This window comes from Colossoma macropomum, unplaced genomic scaffold (assembly GCF_904425465.1).
Source record: "Colossoma macropomum unplaced genomic scaffold, Colossoma_macropomum, whole genome shotgun sequence".
NCBI classification, from domain to species: Eukaryota; Metazoa; Chordata; class Actinopteri; order Characiformes; family Serrasalmidae; genus Colossoma; species Colossoma macropomum.
In genome coordinates, this window is record NW_023494803.1 from 32829374 (window position 1) to 32850367 (window position 20994).

The 20994-nt window shown below is 39.1% G+C and overlaps 1 protein-coding gene across 1 annotated transcript in view; it reads right to left on the bottom strand.

The window, feature by feature from the left end:
• Positions 1–20994, bottom strand: part of LOC118823319 (peroxidasin) — a 76775-nt gene that overhangs the window by 6389 nt on the left and 49392 nt on the right. The window contains exons 12-21 of the mRNA XM_036592840.1: positions 20017–20175; positions 17081–17193; positions 15552–15708; positions 13589–13697; positions 9739–9896; positions 6657–8160; positions 5959–6093; positions 5667–5875; positions 562–676; positions 254–380 (exon numbers count right to left, since the gene is read on the bottom strand). Coding sequence (XP_036448733.1) covers positions 254–380; positions 562–676; positions 5667–5875; positions 5959–6093; positions 6657–8160; positions 9739–9896; positions 13589–13697; positions 15552–15708; positions 17081–17193; positions 20017–20175 — 2786 coding nt within the window. The remainder of the gene's footprint in view (positions 1–253; positions 381–561; positions 677–5666; positions 5876–5958; positions 6094–6656; positions 8161–9738; positions 9897–13588; positions 13698–15551; positions 15709–17080; positions 17194–20016; positions 20176–20994) is intronic.

The window sequence follows — 20994 nt, forward strand, 5'->3', positions numbered from 1 at the left end:
CAAGAATCAATTCTGCATCATTCTGGGACATTTCTGTTGGTCCATTTGTCATAAAACTGACACAGTGTTAGTGGCAGCTAGCATTTTCAAATCATGTAAAAAAAGACCAATATGGAGATATGTTTTGTTTTGACAGTAATTATATATTGTATAATTGCTAGAACTCATCTACAGACAAATTTCAGTATAAAGGTTCCTGTTCAACATAATGTCCGATACAGAACACCACCATGGAACAGACTTTCAGCCTCACCTGCTTTCGTAAACTAGTGATAGTCTTCTGCATGTCCGTGACAAAGTCCTGGAACTCATTTAGCGAGGGTTCAGTGCTTGACTGTGGTGCGCGAGTTACATTTACGATGGTTCTGTCATCTTCAAAGCTGAAAAACAAATCAGACACAGTATATTAATGTAATCTAGAGCAACATTTGATATGGTTATAAGGGTAAAATTTCAACATGCCTACATTCCACTGAAGAGCATAACTGATAACCTTTCCTAAAACCTTCAAAGCGTTTATAAGATAAATTACTTGCAGATGGAGCTAAAAATAAGTTTTACCTGGGATCATTCTCAAGCTTTCCAAAAGGTTTCTCCTCTGCATAGCTGTGCTCCACAGACCTCCGGCCTCGGAAGTGGTAGGACAGGGCGTTGAACTGACCTTTAGTGCGGCAGTCTGTGGGTTTAGTCATAATGATCTTTACTGGGGGTACGAAATGAAAACAATACTCTCTCGTGTAGAGCTAAGGCAACAACATGTTTCCGCTGTTCATTATATCTATAAAATGGCAACTTTACAGAAGAAGCCAAAATCATTCTTAATTTTAATGTACATTATTGTAACCAGATTTTATTTTCCATTTTATTTTTATGGACCATTTTCATTGGTCCATTCATTATTAAAAGTTCATATAATGTTAAGGGTAGCTGGAAATTACATTTTGTTGATTTTCCAAGAGAAAATAAGTTAACACAGCCTCTACTGCAAATTTTAATACACGGTTATTGTTTATTTGCTGAATTTAACAATTTAAAAAAAAAATTTAAATAAAATGTGGCCAGTGCAAAAGTTATGGCACATTTTATATTTTAACTTTTATTTTTTCCAAATGTGAACCAAAGAAGTAGAAATTGTGCACTAAAATTGCAACATGTAAGCATGTTCTCTGTAGAGGGTATGTCAACTTATTTTCACTTAGAAAATCAACAGAACAGATGTAATTTGACCGGTGGTGTTCAAACAATTGCATATGATTGCATGGAATAACATCTGCAAGTAGTTCACAGATCTTCGAATGATATTTGTGGGCGTTCTGTACGTGAATGATGTGTGGATCACAGCTAGGGGTGGGGGGGGAAATCGATTCTTAGATGCATCGCGATGCTGACGTCAACGAATCTGAATCGATTCATAAATGTCAAAAATCAATTTTCTAAATAATTAATTTATAACGTAATGTTGGCGGAACGCAAAGGGCGGAACTTGGAAGTAGGTAAGTGCAGCACCCGGACAGTCTGTGACTGCACATAACAAAAACACCACTGGACGAGTGAGAAATCCGACCGGCTCCCTCTGCGTTAAAGCCAGGTTAGATCAGGAGTCACAACACAAATGATAAGAAGAGCCATTTTGTCAAAAATCAAACCACCTTGGGAGCCGCAACATTTAATGTCCAGTATGTGTCAGTATGTGATAATGTCGTTGTATAGACTAAACAATATAAACGAGCGCGCAGATTTACTTTTTTCTGTTTTAAGCTTTAGCTCAGCTACAGCCGCTTTCCTCCCATCTCCGCCAGAAAACTTTTCCTCAAAAGTTGATCAGTTAAATGTCTCTCAACGTTCGGCTGTTTTACGAGGCTAAAGTTGCTTCTCATTCGCCAGCATCTTGCTGAACTTTCCTGTTCCACCTTAAATTTAGACTGAGGTGGCTAATGTAAATGCAAAGAGTAAATAGAAAGAGAAGCGACTTCATCTTCTCAACTTTTTAGTGTGTGACAGTCTCTCGTTGCAGATTTAACGTACCAGGAAACCAACTACGTTGCTTATAAATGCAAATAAGTCCGTTCGTCTCCAAATGTTCGTCTGTCTTTCTCTTTTCCTTTTTCGTTCACTACTAGCCAGGTGAAACCTTGTCGCTAGGTGACCTGCAGTCTGCACGCCAATTCTCAGTCGTTACAAAACAGGGCTTCCGTGCTATGTTGCGCACGTCCTGTCTCGAAGGTATCTTACTGACACAGCGACTGATCACTAACGAAAACGGGTAGGATGGCTATAATGTGCCGCGTGGACATCCATCACCACTGGATCTTATTTTCACCGTAGCATGTTATCACAGATGAGTGGCAGCAGCGTCTCATGTGCTCCAAAGGCAGTGAATGAGAGCTATCTAGTTCACTTGCCACATCACTTCCATTTGTTTTATTAATAAAAGATATTGGACGTAAATGCATTATGGATCATTACAAATACTTAGCTTTAAACGTACCAAGTCCTCACACAGTGAGAAAATAGAAATCCTGTATAGAAAAAAAGATGCATCAAGATGCATCGATAATCGTTTTATAATCGCATCGCAGCCCTCTGAATTGTAATCGAATCGAATCGTGAGGTGCCCAGAGATTCCCACCCCTAATCACAGCCATGCTCATTGCTTTTATCTGGTAGAGCAAAACAAGGGACTTGTCCCAACGCAGCAGTGCAATAAAGGCACTAATGTAAGAGGAACATGAAAGAGAATCCTGTCAGCAATACGTCCTGTATTTAGCTCTGTGCAGGTAAGAAGCACAAACACTGAAAGACAGAATTCAAAGTCACCTTTGAAGCATCACATCTGCAAACATATAAATCTCTATTAACCAGCTCTATTAAAGGAGGATTTATATGTTTAATCATAAATCAAGTGCTGTCTAAAGGCCATGACTGAGTATCATTTTTCCGAATACATCTGAAATGTAGTTAACATCTCCTAATACATTATTATAAGAATTAAACAATTAAACAATATACTTCACAAAAAATGAAAATGGTAACCCGTCTCTGGATACCTGAACAGTTTAAAACAACATATTAACATAAGAAAACATATCTGTTCTTAAAAAGTTCTCATTATAGTTTTGAAAACGATTGTAGAAAGAAATGAAGACACTGAATACTTTCCCTTTCTTTCAACACCTACACAAATAACACATTAAAACAAAATATGCACACCTCACTCAGTGTGTTTACAGCCTTGTGAGTGAATCAGTACTAACAGTTCATTCCCACTGACAGGGGAACAGTTCATTCCCAACAGACAGCATTCTGACAGGATGTTCATAGTTTAGTATGTGTGCCTCTCCCATATTTAATAGTGCTGAGAGCTTAAACTCTACCCACAGCAGAAAAAGAAAAAACAACTGAAAAGTTTTATATTTTAATGCAAAAGTCTAAAATTAATGTGTTCTTAAAGGGTGCTGATGGATGTTCATCATCCAATTTAAGTGTTAACAGAAATACCTTTTTTTGTCTCCTGTCACTCAACATAATGGACTTACAACAAAAGATTAATTCAATCCACCAAGCCAAAACAGACCGCCCTTCAAAAACTTGTCATCCAACAACTCAAAATGCCCAAACATCTAAAAGGATGTTTGCAGATTTAGTTTGAAATCGGTGATGTTATACAATCCCATTTAAATAGAGAAGCTGAAAATGTTTGATCAGATCTAATCTTCGATCTTCGATGCGATCTAATACTGTATGAAATGTAACTTGTGACAAGAGCCCTGCCCCCAAACAGACCCAGAATTGGTCCCAGTTGTCACAATTATTACATAATCACGTTTTTAGCTTTACTTATGTCATGTTTTTTGTTACAGGAAACCGAAAGGAATTGAGTGTGTTTTCCTTTGTTGGGCTGAGGCAAATACACATGAATAAAAGAAGGGCAAAACCCTATTTATTGAGATATATCAGGGGTCTTACAAAAGCATAAATTCTAACTTCTGGTTTATAACACCTTCAGAGGGCAGTGCTGAGTCACGTTTGTTTATTTGAGCTCAAGCTGTTTTTGTCGTCAGTTAGGAGCTACCAAGTATCGACGCGACATACTGCTTTAGGCCACAATGACCGTGCAGTTGATTCCTGTACAAATGAACAAACTCACTCCATCGTAACCTATGACTTCTGCATGTGATTTGGTCTCACTATTTACACTCCCTTACGTGCTCTGCCTTTTGTCTTTAATAAGTCTAGACCTGTGGGTCTCAATTTCAATCCTAGATTACCATTTGTCATGCACATTTTAGAGTCTCCCTTGCTCCTATTACATCTGATGCAGCCAATCAATGAATTAGCAAGGCATTTCTGGGCTGTAGCAGGTGTTAGAGCAAAACACTTCAACATACAGGACCAGAACTGAGACAATCCAGGTCCCAGAATTTTGCCTTTGACTGCTTATGTATATGTATATATATATATATATATATATATATATATATATATATATATATATATATATGTATATATGTATATATGTATATATATATATATATATATATATATATATATATCGCTGTTGTCAGAAGAAAATCTTGTATCTCCATTTTTGTCGTTTTGCAGTTTTTGACATGATTTGGAAATGCCTGTTGCTCTTTACATTGTATGTAAATTTCATGAAGAATGGACCAAAAGAAACGGCCCAAAATGACTTGGAAAAATGTCTTGTTCCATTGACTTACACTGAAAGTAAAGTAGGTTTTTTCTTTCTCCTGTAAAGTTACCATTTTGGAGATACAAGATTTTCTTCCGACAACAGCGATATATATATATATATATATATATATATATATATATATATATATATATATATATATATATATATATATATATATAAAAACAATTTTCACAATAACATTTTTGCTAAATTGTAAATTATAATGCAAAATTCAATGGTGGACAAAAGACAGAAGTCATAGTGCAGAGTAATGTCAGTACGTGCAGTTCACTCATGTGGAAGATATGTACTAAGTCTTAATTCCCCAGATGCCATGACCGGCAGTGAACCCCATGGTTCCATTGCACATGCTTGAGCAATCAAAACGAAAAACATGAAGGGCTATGTGGGAGCTGGAAACTGGTTTCATTAAGATAAAGTAAATAGCTAATTATTTGTAATTGCTCACACTCAAGATTTGACAGGGAAATTTACCACTGAGCCTTGGAGTCAGTCGGGTCTCTGCTACTATAATATATTGTCTTAGGCAAGAATAACTCATGCAATTTTGATACTTGTGAATGAAACTAATCTTTACAAGATTAAATTGTGGTTTTGAACAAGCTTCAGTGAGTGGATAGTTAAAAGGCCCCTACGTCTGGCCTAGGCACTGATGAAATCTGTAGTTTAAAAAGCAGGGATGGATTACACAGGTACCCTGATGCCATTATGCCCATTGCTGTGGTGACAAGCCTCTCTGCTGAGCTCTCACATGAATGCACTTTCCAATGAAATTCAAAACACAGGGGCTTTAGCTAAACAATACAGCTTCAGTCATCATAATCACCAGCCATAAAATCACCTAGGGACGTCATCACACAATGAAACGTGAAAAAAGTGCAGAAAAATGCAGACAGTGTTGACATGTGTGAGGTGTTTATAAAGGCCATGATCTGATTTGTAGACATACCTTCACAACAGTCCTGCCACATGCGCAGGTCCATCTTAGGCACATCATCACAACTTCCAAAACCATGAGGGAACTCTGCCACAGCAAAGACGTCAGACTGTATGCGGGTGATGTTGTCCCCATTGTCACACAGCACCCGGGCGAGAGATGCCTGCTTCAGCTGTGTCAACTGAGCCGGGGTAAAGACGCCAGGGTTCTCATACCAGAACCTGCACAAATAGGAAACAGACTCATATGAACCACCTCAATCAGAAAAGCAGTTATGAGATCTGTTGAGTAGTCAAAAACTCACCTGTCACCATCTCTGACACGCTTAAACTGGGTGGCCAGTAAACACATCAGGGTGGGCCCCAGTCTGCTGCCAGGAACAAGGTCCTCTACCATCAGAGCAGGAAACAGATCAATGTTCAGGGGTGTGCCATAGAGCCTGGAAACACATACAGCCAAAAGAGTCATTGTTTAGCAGCAGTAAAACCACCCGAATGCACTTAATAGGGAAGTACCGATATGGCAATTGTGGGCTGTTGCTGATGTCTGATGTGTACATATCTGCTGATGGCAATACAATGCCGATACGTAAGCATGCACGCAATGTAGAAAATGGTACTACATCTACCTGGATAAGCATTAATTCTTATTTGTAGAGGGTTATGAATACAGTAAAATGAATAAATACAGACATTTTAGCACAGCTGTGGCCTAAACATTCTTCTCTTCTATTTAAAAGGGAAAATCATACAATTATGCTTACATCACTTATTCCTTATCCCAAATGCAGCTAATCAGCCTGCCTGAAGTTGATGCTAAAAGTGTCTGAAGCATGATACTAATCAGTGAGGTGTATATTTCCATTAACTGTTAGCTACAACAGCCTTCAGTGCTACAAAATCTGTGACTGATCGACTACATTAGGTAAGAAGGAAAAAAATTAGATTTTTCAGTGCAGTATTCCTTTAAAAGTTTACATAAGTGAATTCAGATCTCATTTACCTCTGCAGTTTCTCCCGAACTGTGGGGTTTCTAATCTCATTTCTCAGGTCACTGAATGTCTGTGCAGAGGTCAGGTTGCAGAACACTCTGTAGTCGTTATAGGGGGGGATACCGTGGTCACGACCTCGCTGGACATTCATGGCTGCGAGGTCCAGGGCCACAGCATGGGCCATTGAGAAGAGACGCTCTGTCAGCTCTGTGTTGAGCAGCTGAGTGGTTACTCTCATCTTCCCTGCCACACCGAACAGCCCACGCAGTAGAGGATCGATGCCTCCCTCGTTTACAATACGGAAAGGGGAGAAGAAGGCCTTGTGTAGAGGTATGTGGCCCTGTTGGATGGGTTGAAAATTTTCATTCAGCCGATACAGAATGGGGTTAATGAGAGTGTGTCCAAAGCGGAACGCGGCAGTGGCAAAGGCGTTGAAGACACCAGCATTGATGTTGGGGTCATAGCCTTGGTAGTCGCCCATTATTTTCAGGCCTGCTTCGCCTAGTATTTTTGGCAGCCAGTGGCTGTAGGTGATGTGCTGCATTTGGGCTCCTACTATCTTGCGAGCCTCATGGTAGATAGTGTCTCCGTCCCAGTGCGGGTTGAGCCGCAGAAGTTCGGCAGCTATACGGTTGTGCTCGCGGAACCACACTGTGTGCATAGCGGTCAGGCCTAGCTGCTCATTAGCCCTGTGGTCTCCAGCCAGGAAGCAAGGGATAGGGCTTTCACCCTCATCCCGCATGCATTCAGTAGGGGGTCCAGTGGCAAAGGGCAGCAGGGCTTTCCCAGTGCGCTGGACGATGCCCTGTCGCAGCTGACCACGGTGGCCTGCCAGGTCACGGATCTCCTCTGCCTCGTGCTGTGAGCTCCCGTACACGTTGGAAGCATCAATGTAAGATGTCAGCTGGTTGATCTGTTCACGTGGGTACACAGAGTTCATGAGCAACGAGGTCATGCCACTGCCACACACAGGACTGGACCGCACAAAGAACATGCAGCGTGCCCCGCCTCGCCTCTGCCGCGGGTCATTGGGTGGGAACATGATTGGAAAGCAGGGAGGGTCATTAGTACACACTGAGGTGCAAAGCTGACCATCAGAGAAACGGGACTGGCTGAGAGCAACAACAGTGGAGTCAAGGTCATGGTCCAGGAACTGGCCCCACTGCATGAGCATGTGTGTGTATCGATCATCTGGAGTGATGGTCTCCGTACCTATCATGGTGGTGGAGACCAGGCGGGGCAGGGGCAAGGGGAAGCCATTGTGGTGTCTCTCTGTGGCCCCGCGTGGCAGGTTGAAGCCATTGTCGTAGACAGACTTCAGCAGCCGCTCGAATGCGGTGAGCGAGGCGCCCCACATAGGGTGCTGCAAGTTGTTGCAGGTGCCGTCGTGGCTTCGGTACTTCTGGTGGAAGCAGATGTCCGAGCAGTTGTTGAAGCGGCGGTGTGCTGTGCAGCCGGACAGGTTGGCGATCATGTCCAAGAAGTGGGGTGACACCAGATCATTGTAGCGGAAAGCTAGGAGAGGGTTATAATAAACATTTAGGCACAGAAAGGTTCCTCAGACTTACTGTACAGTGCAGAAGTCTTAGGTGACCTGAGGTAACTGCTTAAAACTGTTTGACTGGGTAGCAAATGTATATTTGCTTGTAAAAAATAATACTATATTAGATTAGAATGAATACTAATAAACATTACAATTACAGTCATTACAATCTATTCAAATGTTCTGAGCTGGTTTCTCTTCTTGATGCAGTTCCAGGCATTGCACGGAATTCCACCACCAGCATACCTGATTAAATTTTATGAAGCATGGCTTACAACAAATACAATAAAAATGATTAGCCAGACTAGCTACCCGTTTCAATACCAGTTTTAACATGCTCTCGTCCACTTGGCCAAACCATTTCTCCCTGGGAGAATCCCTGATGCCATCTTAAGGGTCGTTCTATCACTTTACAAGCTCAAGTAAAGGGTGTTAGATGAGCCCTCAGAAAATAAGTGTCGACTTCAGAACTTGTCGTTAAACGTTAAAAGTGCGTGGCAAAGCTGTATGGAGAACTGATTAGCGCACTGATGTTAACCTAGTCAAGGGTGAGTCTTCACTGTAACCTCCTTCCCTTGTGCTCCAAGTAGCCAGTGGGGTAAAGTAAAAAAAAAAAGGTATGGGCATATGTAAATAAAAAAGATATTTGAGGTAAAATAAAAAGGGTATTTAAACCGGGCCTACTTGTTGGATGCCGCATTTAAATAATGGGCAGGTTTGAAGGTTTAAGTTAAGCTAACGCACTGACAGACTATTGTTTTATTGTTTACTTGTATATGTTCTTATGTTAGTATTTTACCAAGTAAATAGCTTAATTTTCTCAGGTGGCTTATGACATCTGTGCAATTTTGAAAGTAGGAAAGGATGTAAATTGAGCATATTCCATATTGCTGGTACAAATATTATAACTATAATGTATCGTTGTAGAAGCTATGTGCACCTAACCACGATGTATCTAACTGGATATCCAAGCTCTGTAAAGAGCTGTATAAGAAAAATTTACTATGCATCCAAAACTGATGTGAACAGTCAGCTGAGGATAATGATTACACAGACTGGAACTCGTCCCATCAGCCTACTCCCTGCTTTACACAGTGAGCGTGTCTGTATAGGGGAGTGCCTGCTTAAATATTTTTATTTATTTTATTTTCCCTTTCTGTTTGTCTGTGTGATCATGCTTGCACAGTAAATAAAGCTGCATCTGAATAGTATGAAAGTGAAATAATGATTAAAGTTATTACAGTCCAAAAAGGCCCAGCTATTCAGTGCTGACTGGTCAAAATGCCTCTGCTTGGTCAGGGCACAGTGTGACTACGAGAGCTTGGCTGTTGTCATAAGCAGTAAAAACAGTGAGGCCTCCCCTTGGCAGTGCAAAGCGCCACAGTGTCCAATAAGTTAGCTGAACTTACTGCCCTTTGAAACATAACTTTGCTACACACTTACGGATAAACTCATTAAAATGCTGCCAAGTTCCTTTTAACAAACCAAAGTTAAAACAACAAAAACAAGCACAATCACAATGTTCAACAGATGATTGTACTCTGAGGTACCTGTTCCATTGGTGTCCACCATCAGACCCTGGTTGACGTGCCTCTGAATGAGGAGAAGGGTTTGCTCAAAGATCTCGCCGGCTCTGGCCTGTCCCACTGTGTAAGGGTCCCGTGGATATCTGAACAAAGCCAGCAGCTCACCAGGGGTCCGGGGGGAGCTGCCCGAAAGATGGAGGAGAAAAACAGAAAAAAATAAGTGCAAGCATTTGTACTCATTTTCATTCCAGTACATACAGCACTACATACTGTGAATTGACTGTGATTGGTAAGATGTACACGTCTCTATGTAACAGTTAACTAAACACTTAAATTCTCCATGAATAAGTTTTAGATTTTATGTGGCTGCAGTAATTAAATGGCAAAGATGTGGCACTTGACTATCTTCACTTCAATATGCTTCTCTTTTTTTAATCATAATGCTTGCACGGTTAAACTACCCTAATTCAGATGTCACTTTAAGTAGAACATCTGCTTACTCTGTGTGCAGAGGAAGAAACATGTGTTTCTTCCTCTGGACACGACTACAAATCATTTTACTGACGAGAGTGCAGACCACTGCAGACCATGCAACGCATTTTAAAGGGTCCACAACACTGAAATTGTTTTGAATAATTTTTTTTAATTTTAAAGATTTTGATGTAGTATTTCAACACTTTTTATGTAACAGAACATCCCATTCACTCTCCATGTAAACTAAGCAGCAAAAACATCCTGTTTTCATTTCTGCATTTTTTTTGTGATGTCACATAAACTAACACATTTACATACACCTGTTCAGCTTACAACAGTTTAGCCCCGCCTATTCATGCTGAAGTTAAAAGGGGTGTTTCAGCACAGACTGCTTTTTGAGGCACAATACAGGACAGCTAACCAGAACTCATGGTACATATATCAGTCCTACAGGCCCAGTAAAAAAAAAAATTCTGTATGGATAAACAGATGTTGCAAAATGGTCAGGTGGTAAGGTAAGGTACATAAAACCATGCAAATGTCATAAGCGGACCTCAGGGGAAAAAAAAATAAAACGTAAGAAAAATGTACACGATGGCACAGGCAGCAGTGGACACTGCAGTCAAGCTGTTAGAACCACTAAGATACAGAGAGATTGACCCCACTTCTTTGCTAACGTCTCTGTTTAGGTAGAATTATATAATTGTCTGATCTGTTCTAGACACGACAGTGAGCATCCTTAATCATGCACTGACTCAGAGCAGCAGCATCATTTATCATTAAAATGCTAAAACATTGTCTACAACATGGGTGTGTTCTTTTTTTTATCTTGGATTTGCATCCGACCCAAATAGTTTTTTGTACAGTACATTAACAAACATACACACCCATAGCCTTTCACATGAAAAGTGACAGATTATCATTAAATGAACTTTTCCTTCTACTGACTAAACATGTATTAGCCTTGTAGGAATGTGAAGAGCAACTGCATGACCAGCTAAGGCTTTTTCCACAATATTGATGGTGAAATTATTAAGATAATTAGAAGCCTTGTGGTCCACAGTGAGTGATTCTGGCAGTTAGTTTGTCAGACAGACTACCACTAAAGTCCCTATGGCTGGATAGCACAGAGAGCCACCAGGAAATTAATAGCAGAGCAAACCTCAAGACAATTATCACAAATCCTGTGGATTATTAGATTAGAGCTGACTGGATTTGTGAGTGTAGAGTTACCATTCAGTAGAAAGCAGCCCGAGGGGGGGGGGCATCACTATGTGCCTATTACATTACATTAGGTCTAATTACAAATTTTATATGCTGCACTAATCTGCCATTCGTGGTTAAAAAGTTTGATCTACTTTTAAGAAGTGATTTACTAATTAAGCATATTAGGAATTAGGCATCCAATTGCATTCTTACAAGATATAGCCACTACGAGATACCAGAAACAATGCATGTCAAAAATGATTAGTGCTTTAAGGGTGTGTTCACACTTGGTTTGATTAAAATGAACCCTGGTGTTTGTGTGGTTCATTAGAACAAGTAAGGACACTGCCATTCAAACCCTGGTGCAAACCAAAAAAAGTGGACCGAGAGCCCTTGAGAAGGTCAGTTTCAGTCAGCTACCGAACGAGTCCAGTGCCGTGTGGTTCAAATATTAATGCAAAACGGACTAAAGATGTCTAAATGGACCAAATGCGGGATGAACTGTCGTTAACCTCTCTACAGATCTTTTTTTGCTTTGTGCAACAGACAAAATTCTAATACTCTTTTGACACATGTAGGCCTTTTGACACAACTGCCCGATCTCAATTATTTGAGCTGACCACAATTATTCCCCACATTATTCTCCACAGCTTTCCCAATCATATGTTTACACAACAAATAGAATGAAATGGTTGCTTTTTCATCCGATGAGTTGAGACAAATACATGTAAATAAAAGAAAGCTGAAAAACGAAAGTTCTGACTTGTGCCGCAGTACATATAGAGGGCAGAGGTGAGTAAGGTTTATTTGATCTGGTGCTGTGTTGTTCTCTGTTGGGAGCTAGCAAGTACGAGAGCTAGGAAGCAACACAGCTAACCTTCCAATCTGACCATGTTAGGCTTGTACTTTAATAGCTGCATACAATTAACAAAAAAAGACAATTCAATTTTTAATCAATTATTTATATGGCAAATAATTATCAGCTTCTTTCATAATTGTGACAGACCTAAACACAAGGAGTTTTATCATCTAATGCATAGTTACAGTTTTAAAACACAATTGAGGAAAAAATATGGCCACACACACTAATTATATTATATATTAGTGCGCTATAAAAGTTTGTGCTGTAAAAGCAGCAAGGTAACTGAGGCCATGTGTTACAGTGATTTCACTCTGCTATACATGGTGGGAAAAACATGGTAACCATTGCAACGCACTGCCTCTTGTGCCTCTACAGAATATGACAAGGCAAAAACAAAACAAGACACACAAACATTTCTTCCCAAATGATTTCTATTTATATCTGTTGGTTCAACGTCAGACATGTTAGTGTGAATGCTAAACAAACCAGAACTAAAATGCAAACTTTTCTGCATTTGTCCAGACAAAAGAAACTGAACTACAAATATAAACACACACTGAAACAAGGCAAGTTCAGTTTCATGCTGTTAACTACAGAAACACTTGAATAAATGAGGAACATAAAAGAAGTCACAGTCACATATACGTGTTCCCTGAGTTAACAAAGCAACTTATGTACAGTAATGCCCAAAATTACATCACATGTAAACCAAATCTCAGAGCATCAGTGGGGATTCAGTAAAAGTTCCACTAACAAAACCTATGAATACTATTTTATAAAAATGATCTGCTTTAAAATTCCAGTTTACTTCATAATATTTGTACTGTGAAACTCTATTACTGTCATCCTGGAAAAAGCCAATCACATCAAGACAAAAAAGGCTTTAACACAATTTTTTATCATGTGTTAGGGTGATAGTTTAATTGCTGAGCTCACAAACAACACCTGTATTTATGCACCTGCTTTCATATAACTTGGACTCCCACAATACTCAAGTGTTTCCATTACTTTGGCAGCTACTTTGGCAAACGCCTTGTGTGAAACAGACCACTAAATCACTGAAACAAACCATCAGCAGTCATTTCCTTAGCAACACAAACAGTGTTGATGATCCAACACAGACTGGCATGCTGTTTGACAGACAGCAAACACAACGCAACAGCTGGTAGAGTCCAAACAGCAACTAGTTAGGAATGGTAAAAGTGGAAAAGGCCATAAGCCAAAGTCCAAGTCCTGCTAAATTCCTTAAACATTACACCAGTATGACTCACAGGAGCGAGAAGTGTTTTTATATGCCTGGTGGTGCGATAACAGCAGAGAATGTGAGCTTACCCGTCAAAGAGGTGCCTTCTGGTGGAGTCTATAGCGCTGTCTACACTGCGAATGGCCTCCTCAATAGAAGTGGAGACAAATGGATCGCCCTCCCTGCTGACCTGACGCACTGGAGAAACAAAGAGAAATATTGGCCATCAACACAATTTCCATAACATTTGCAAAAACTCTCAGAGATACCAAAACAACATATTAGTTTTAGTTTTCAGTTACTGCTTTAAAAGTATTATAACACTGTAAAAGGTAATAACAATACAAGTCCACTAAGTGCTGAGACCACAGATATGGTATCTATAGGTACCTACAAAATTTATGTAAACACAGAGGAAATAAGAGTTTGCTTTAATATAGGCCTGCTACCTGAGTTAACTAAGAAATAAAGGTACAGTAATGCACATTAATATAGTTTATATTCACACATAAACTACATGGTTTGTGCTCTCAGACAATCTTAACTTGGCTCAAGACGTCACTTATGACGTCAATTATGAGATTGACTGACCCTACCAACAACAAAAACTATGACAAGTGGCCAGAGAATATGGACACAGAAACACCAAGCTGATGAGAAAAAACTAGTACCAGCAAAGGACAACTGATGATCACTTTCTGTCAGCTCAGTGTCTCCTGTAAAATGTTGTGCTTGATCACATTGCAAAGACTGCAGCTAACAAAGGAAACAATATATTTTTTGAAAGTCTTACAAGTATCACATTTTTGAGTGACAGTGAAGAGGAAACCACTGTTAGCTTGGCACTGGGTGAGCGAAAGGGATACTTAATAGTGAATGTTTGTACATCAAACAGTGAAATAAAATGCAAAGTTTGTGCATGTCCATAATCCATAAGATCAATGAAAAGACTGAGTATCCTATGTTGTATTTTTCCAAGTAATTACAGCACTTTCAGGGCTCCTGTGTGTTTGTGTTTATTTATAAGAAGATTAAATATTTTCATGTTGGAAATACGACATTCAAATACTGTTTGTCTAAAAATCTGGGCACTCGAATAGCAAAAATGTCCATCTCTAGTTATAAAACATTGCTACTCGCACTACTGTTGCTCTCTTTTGTTTTTCTCCTCATGCACTGATTCTCAATTCTGCTTTATGGCCGAGCCCGATGCAACATGCTCACATGGACAAAACAGAGCTGATGAGAGACAATTAGAGCCAATTGGCCAAAACACGCAAACTACGACGGTCGGCTACTGGTGCTCACCAATGACCTGACAGCGTCCAATGGCCAACAGTTGGCTTGGTGTGTCGGGGCCCTAAAACAAACAGCTGAGGAAACTGGACTCTAGCAGGAGGGCCATAAAGTGGCAGTCTAGACTACTCAGGTCTATTCACTCATTCTATTACAAATGCACACCATCGCCAGACTAAGAGCTTCTTCAAGAATTTGATACATAACATGATTTCTTACTTTATTTTGGTAGAAATGACTCTTATAATGACCGACTTGAAGTCGTTTTAGTATGCCATGCGATCCGTCGCCTGATATTTCCAACCATAACCTTCAGCTTGTTGTGACAGTGTAACATTAACAGGGCCATCTAACATAAAACAGATTTAGAGATTTAGGCAGTGGGCCTAAAAGCACAAGATTGTGCCAAAGTAGTTAGGATAGTAGCAATATAATGGATCATTCTTATGAGGGTCATTGAGTAGAAAAACAGCATTCTCTAAAGAATCTGTGTCTACAGTCTAAAAAATATACTGTAAATGATAAACACATCTAACAGCGAACACTATGTTATACTTGACTGAGAATGACATTCAGAAATTTCTTATATCATTTGAAAAATATCACTTTAAGGCAAGATTCCAAGGTTCTTCCAAATGTATAAATATGGTTCCAGTGGGCCAAGAAAACGTCACAAACTGCAAGGATGAAGAGAGTAAGAGGCAGCCAGACCAGTAAAGGCTGGGCTCAGAATTACGCAGTTGGCTCTTACTGTACCTTGCACACTTAGCACCATGCCAGCTGATGAGAAGCCAATGGAGTTACGAGCCACACACTCATAACGACCGCCATCGGCAAGGCCCACATCATGCACCTCCAGATAACCATCAGGGCTGATGTGGAACTTCCCACTCTCTGTCACCTGAACACCATCCTGCAGATCAAAAGTACATTTTTTTTGTTTCATGTATTTTATGGAAATACATTTAAAATATATATTTGTGTTTTTTAAAAAGTATATATTTTTTAACACTCTAAGCAATACTTTAGTGTGCTGTACAGAAATACACTTCTTAACATACTGAAGAATTTTTTATTGCCATTTTTTTAATTGTCAAGTTAACTATTTAGAATATATTAGTATATTCTAAAGCCATGACTTTTAAAGTGTGCTTTAGTGCTTTAGCACACTGCATAATACTTACTATAACTCAAACTAACTAGCAATCAAATACAGATGTTGGTACACCCAAGATGTTTCATATGTAGAAGAATGTGTCTTAACAATCAAAGTTAACTTCACTACAAAATAAGTTGTTCCAACTTAGAACTGAAAAACACTTGTAGTTAAGAGGAATTCCAAAATTTCTTAAATATAATTTAAGTATGCGTGTTATTCCAGACTTTGAAATGTAACTTAAAATGCATTTAAAAGCATTTTAGTTGCAATATAATTCAGTAAGTCAATAAGTAGGACTGAAGTGTATCAATATGTTCAGTAGTCTATTTATAATATGTTCCAAGTGCAATAACGGTTATGCCTACAAATTACACACTTAAATCGACTTTTGTGGGTTATCCGATAAAAGCAATCAAAAGCACAACTAAATGCATTTAATATATATTTAATCATAGCTTAATTACAATTTAAATATACCCAAGCTGTTGTAAGTTGCTCTAACACAATACATTTTGTATGTACTAAAGTATGCATTAAAAGTATGTACTTTTCATATTAAATGCACTTTTGAAAAGTACACCTAGATACATTTTCTTTCATGTAGTATGACTGCTGAATTATAAGGGTGCAAAAATGCATTAATGCATCGTTCTGATGATGCTGAGTCGACTTCTTTGATTTTGGAGTATAATCATTGATTATAAGGCACTGGAAAAATAGCTGATTCTTAGACACATCACAACTATCTCGATTCACAAAATGTCACAAGACTTTTAAAAAGGCTCTGCGTTTTCCCTGCTCTAAAATAAACCCACGTGGACCCACAAAATTCATAAAAAAGGGGATATTTTAGCACAGCCTGGGCTGTAGCAAGAAAACATTGCAGAATCTCAGTAATGTACGCATGTTTTCACAAATGCATCACACATTTTGTGTATATGAAATACAAAGTTAGAAACCATAGTAAAAACTACTTAAACATAATTAATGCTTAATGACACTGAAAAAAACTCAGAACACTCTGATTTCCTAAATAATCGTAATCACTGTCAGGTCAGAGATTACAGCCCTACTGGATAAACTGTCCAAAGTACTATAAGCCATCGGATCAGCCAGACGCTCTCACCTTGTTCCAGGTGATGACCGGTGTGGGCTCTCCCTGAGCGCTGCATGGAATCTGGACATCCGTGCCAGACTCCACCGTCATGTCCCTTGGAGCATTTGTGAAAACAGGCGTTACTGATGATTTAAAAACATGTGTTAATGATTACAGCCCGCAAAGCATCCACAGTGCATAAACTTCCATAAACAACAAACAGATTATAAAAGATACACTCAGCAAGAAGAAACCTGCACACAGAACACATGGCTTCGAGTTAAGTAATCAGAGTGAAGCAACTCAGGGCTGAGGTGATTTACTTTAAGGAGGAATGTGTTTTCATTGCTGTTCTTAACTAAGAAATACAAAACACATCTGAACTGCCACTGAAATAACACTGTAGCTTTTAAAAGAGAGACCCATAACACCACAAAGTTAATAAAACTTATATATTATTTTCACCCCACTATGCAACTCTTCTCTTTTGGTTACTGTAGACTGGTAGAAAACTACTGTTCTACTATAACTAGTACAAAGTAACACTCAGAAGGAGTTTCTTTATTTACAATAATAAATATTATATAATATAAACAAATCAAAACTCTTATGATTAAGATTCTTCATAATTTTATAATAAAGTAGGTTGCCCCTTTGTGCCTCTCCAGAAGCTTCAAAAGGATCCAACTAGGACGCTGATCCTTTCACACTGGTGACTGCTGAAAACAACTTGTTGGGGGGAGGTCGAAGTTTGTATTTGAGCATTTAAGCACAGACTTTTAGATTTAAATGCCTTTAAGATTATGAAAAAGCATTCAATCAGGCGTGGCCAAACTTTTGTCACAACCTCTTTTTTTCTACTACTCCCATGTCACCGTGGGTGGAAACCCTGCCCTAGTTTACATGTTTATGAAGGCGGGCATTATGCAGCATGCACTTTGGTGTTTTGTGTTAACAACCATTACTACATGGAAAACATCTTGTCATGAGGGAATTATAGAGCCATGTGCTTTCCTGGGTTGTTCCACAAGCCTGTAATTTCAGTTAAGAGGTGGTTTAAAATACACAGAGAGACCCTGCCACATGTCTGTCATTGAGACTTTATGGGGGCATTGTTCTTGTAATTGTAGCCCTCCCTTGTGAGTAAACGACAAATTAGCTCGAGGGGTCGGATCCCAACCTCCCCTTCATGGTGAGCCTTTAAGCCCCCTGACTCTGCTGGTGCTGAGAAAGTGCTGAGGTTCAGCTTTCACAGAAGAAGCACACAGAGCCTTTCTTTTCATCAGTCCACTCTGCAAATGAAAGCTTGACTTCATGCCCAACAACTTGGGGGGATTACAGGGGTCATGACTTTAAATGACATCGTATTCTTTTTCTAACTTTTTCGTAACTTGTGGACCCTTGTAATGTTTATATGGGGGGTGGTCAACACCTAGGAAAGTTCTAGGCAATATGTCGTTCATACTGGCTAATTGTAATGCTTTTACCTGTTGTGATCCAAAAAGCATAAACGCTAAATTGGGTTTCTGTCTGATTTACTGGTTAACTCTGGCTTATAATACTGAGTTAGGACCCCTTGGGTAATTTTAAGAAAGGAAAGTGGAACAAAACAGTTAAATCAAAACAAGCTGGGCTTGTAAGAAGTTGCTTAAGCACATAAAACCAGCACTAAGAACATATACGTTTATTAACTCTATTAACAAATAAATGTACAACTTAATACTGTAATACATTTGTAAAATACCATGATGCTGTATTTAATCAATACCACCCAGGACTAACCTTGGGAATGTTTGAAGTCAATATTTCCAAAGCAGTCTTTTTAGCTCTAATCAAATGTGGTATAGTTAATGTGCAGTCAGAGTGGGACTGGAAAACATTACTGCAAGTCAGTTTTATGCATTCTTCATGCCAAAAAGATGTATAAACAAAGAAATAATGTTTTGCTGTTTATTCACATCAGCACATGGGAAACTTTAACTTAAATCGGCGAATTTGCATGAGTCATGAAGCTCAGGCAGCAGGAAATAAGTGGGTGTAGTTCTGGCAAAACAAAGACTCTGGTCTTTGGCCATCTTATTGCTATCTTTGCTATCTTATTGCTTCTTTCACCTTACCAGTGAACTGGCTCACAAGAGGCTCTTACTTTGTGTGTTGCATTGTGTGTATTTACTGTACTGTGATTAAATACTGCCCAGCATAGTCTTGTTTAGCTTCAGTATATGTAGTCTATGTCTCGGTTACTTGTACTGAGTGTCTTGTATCTTGCACAGAGCTCCTTGACTAACGTTGTTTTGCTTCACTGCATACATTTATATAGAAGTAACGTTTACCTAGATGTACCTAAAACCAGGTACTTAAACAGAGAGATCCTTGGGGGCTTGAGCCCCTGTGCTTATCCTGTCAGACTGTACAAGTGTTGTCTTGGTCAGCATGTATAATAATTGTGATTTACATGGCCATTCTTCAAGATCAACTTTTGCCCCTGGAATGGGTCGGCTCAGGTACCACAAGCTTCATCGCTCTAAGGCACCCCCTCTGGTGCAGTACTGAGTGCCTGGGATGATTCTGCTTCAGTTAACTTCGACCTGTCACGAATGCACACATCACCACAGCACTGGAAATTCCAAGTCTGTGTTATTGTAAAAAAAAAAAATAAAAAATAGCTGTGGAGCTCTTAAAACGAGTAAAAAGAGTGTCTTCTATGTGCTGTGGATTAATTTAAGTTTAATCTATGTTCAGGTTTTACATTTAGCTCCTGTCCCCAAAATGTCTGTGAAGGGCCTGCCTAAAACTATCGCTGGTATGTTTAAATCACTAGGGAAGTATAAAAACCCTGTTAAAAACACAGCTCAGACACTATCATGCACGATGTGTACTTAAGGTCAAGTAAATATTAGTAAATATAGTGTGTGTTCTATCAAGAGTGCAGATGGAAGATTGCTAGGTTAGAGATTAAATCTTACCTCTTTGTTGGATGTTAAGTTGCACAGCTGCTCTAACAGAGCCAACAGGGCTGACAGCCTGGCACTCATACTGGCCCTGGTCATGAGGTGCCACACGGGAAATACGCAGGGTGCCAGTGGACAGGACCACGTGACGCCTGTCACCTGGGAGAGAACTACCTGTGACAGAAAAAGAAAAGTTTTATTGGACATTCACATTCTGATATTTGCATTCTAGGAAAAAAAAAATATTTTTATGCTTAAAATTATTAATAAATTAATTGCTGTGTGAGCCTGGGATGAAATATGTAACTAAGGCTGCTAGTGCCTAAGGTTGACTCGCCTTTAAACTTTTCTAAGAGTTTATTAATATTTCCAGGACATGTTATTCATTTTATTTTCCAGGTGTTTTCTATGACTTTTCCAGGTTTTCAGGTAATGTGGGAACCCTGTCCGATATTTTCCAATCAGATTTGAGTCATTTTAATATACGCTTCCTGATCAGGTATGTATTGGATAAGTGGCCATACAATCACAATAAGAATGTTTTCTATGAACTGTCGAGGCAGAAAGATCTGGGCAATAAAGCTTATAATGTGAATGTAGCCAAAGTAAAAAAGTTCTCGCAATTCAGATTCAGCAGTTTGAAGTTTGGAAAAACCTGTACAGATCTGGATGACCTGTATGGGATGACAGTGAAACATATACAGTAAAAAATTATGAGACTATGATACTTATTTTTATGCTTAAAAAAGCACTGCTGTATGTGCCTGGGATAAAATATGTAACTATGGTTTCTATTATTCCCTAGCTTCTTCATGACTAGAGATGATTTTTTTTTTACATTTTGTTTAATTATTTCTCACTTGTAGCTCATTAGAACAAGCAAAGAATTTCTGTCAAAAGTGCAGATTATACATTTTTAGTGGATACCACATTTGTGTTCTTAAGTACAAGAGATTTAATAAAATTTGACACTGATTAAACCTCGTTGTGTGT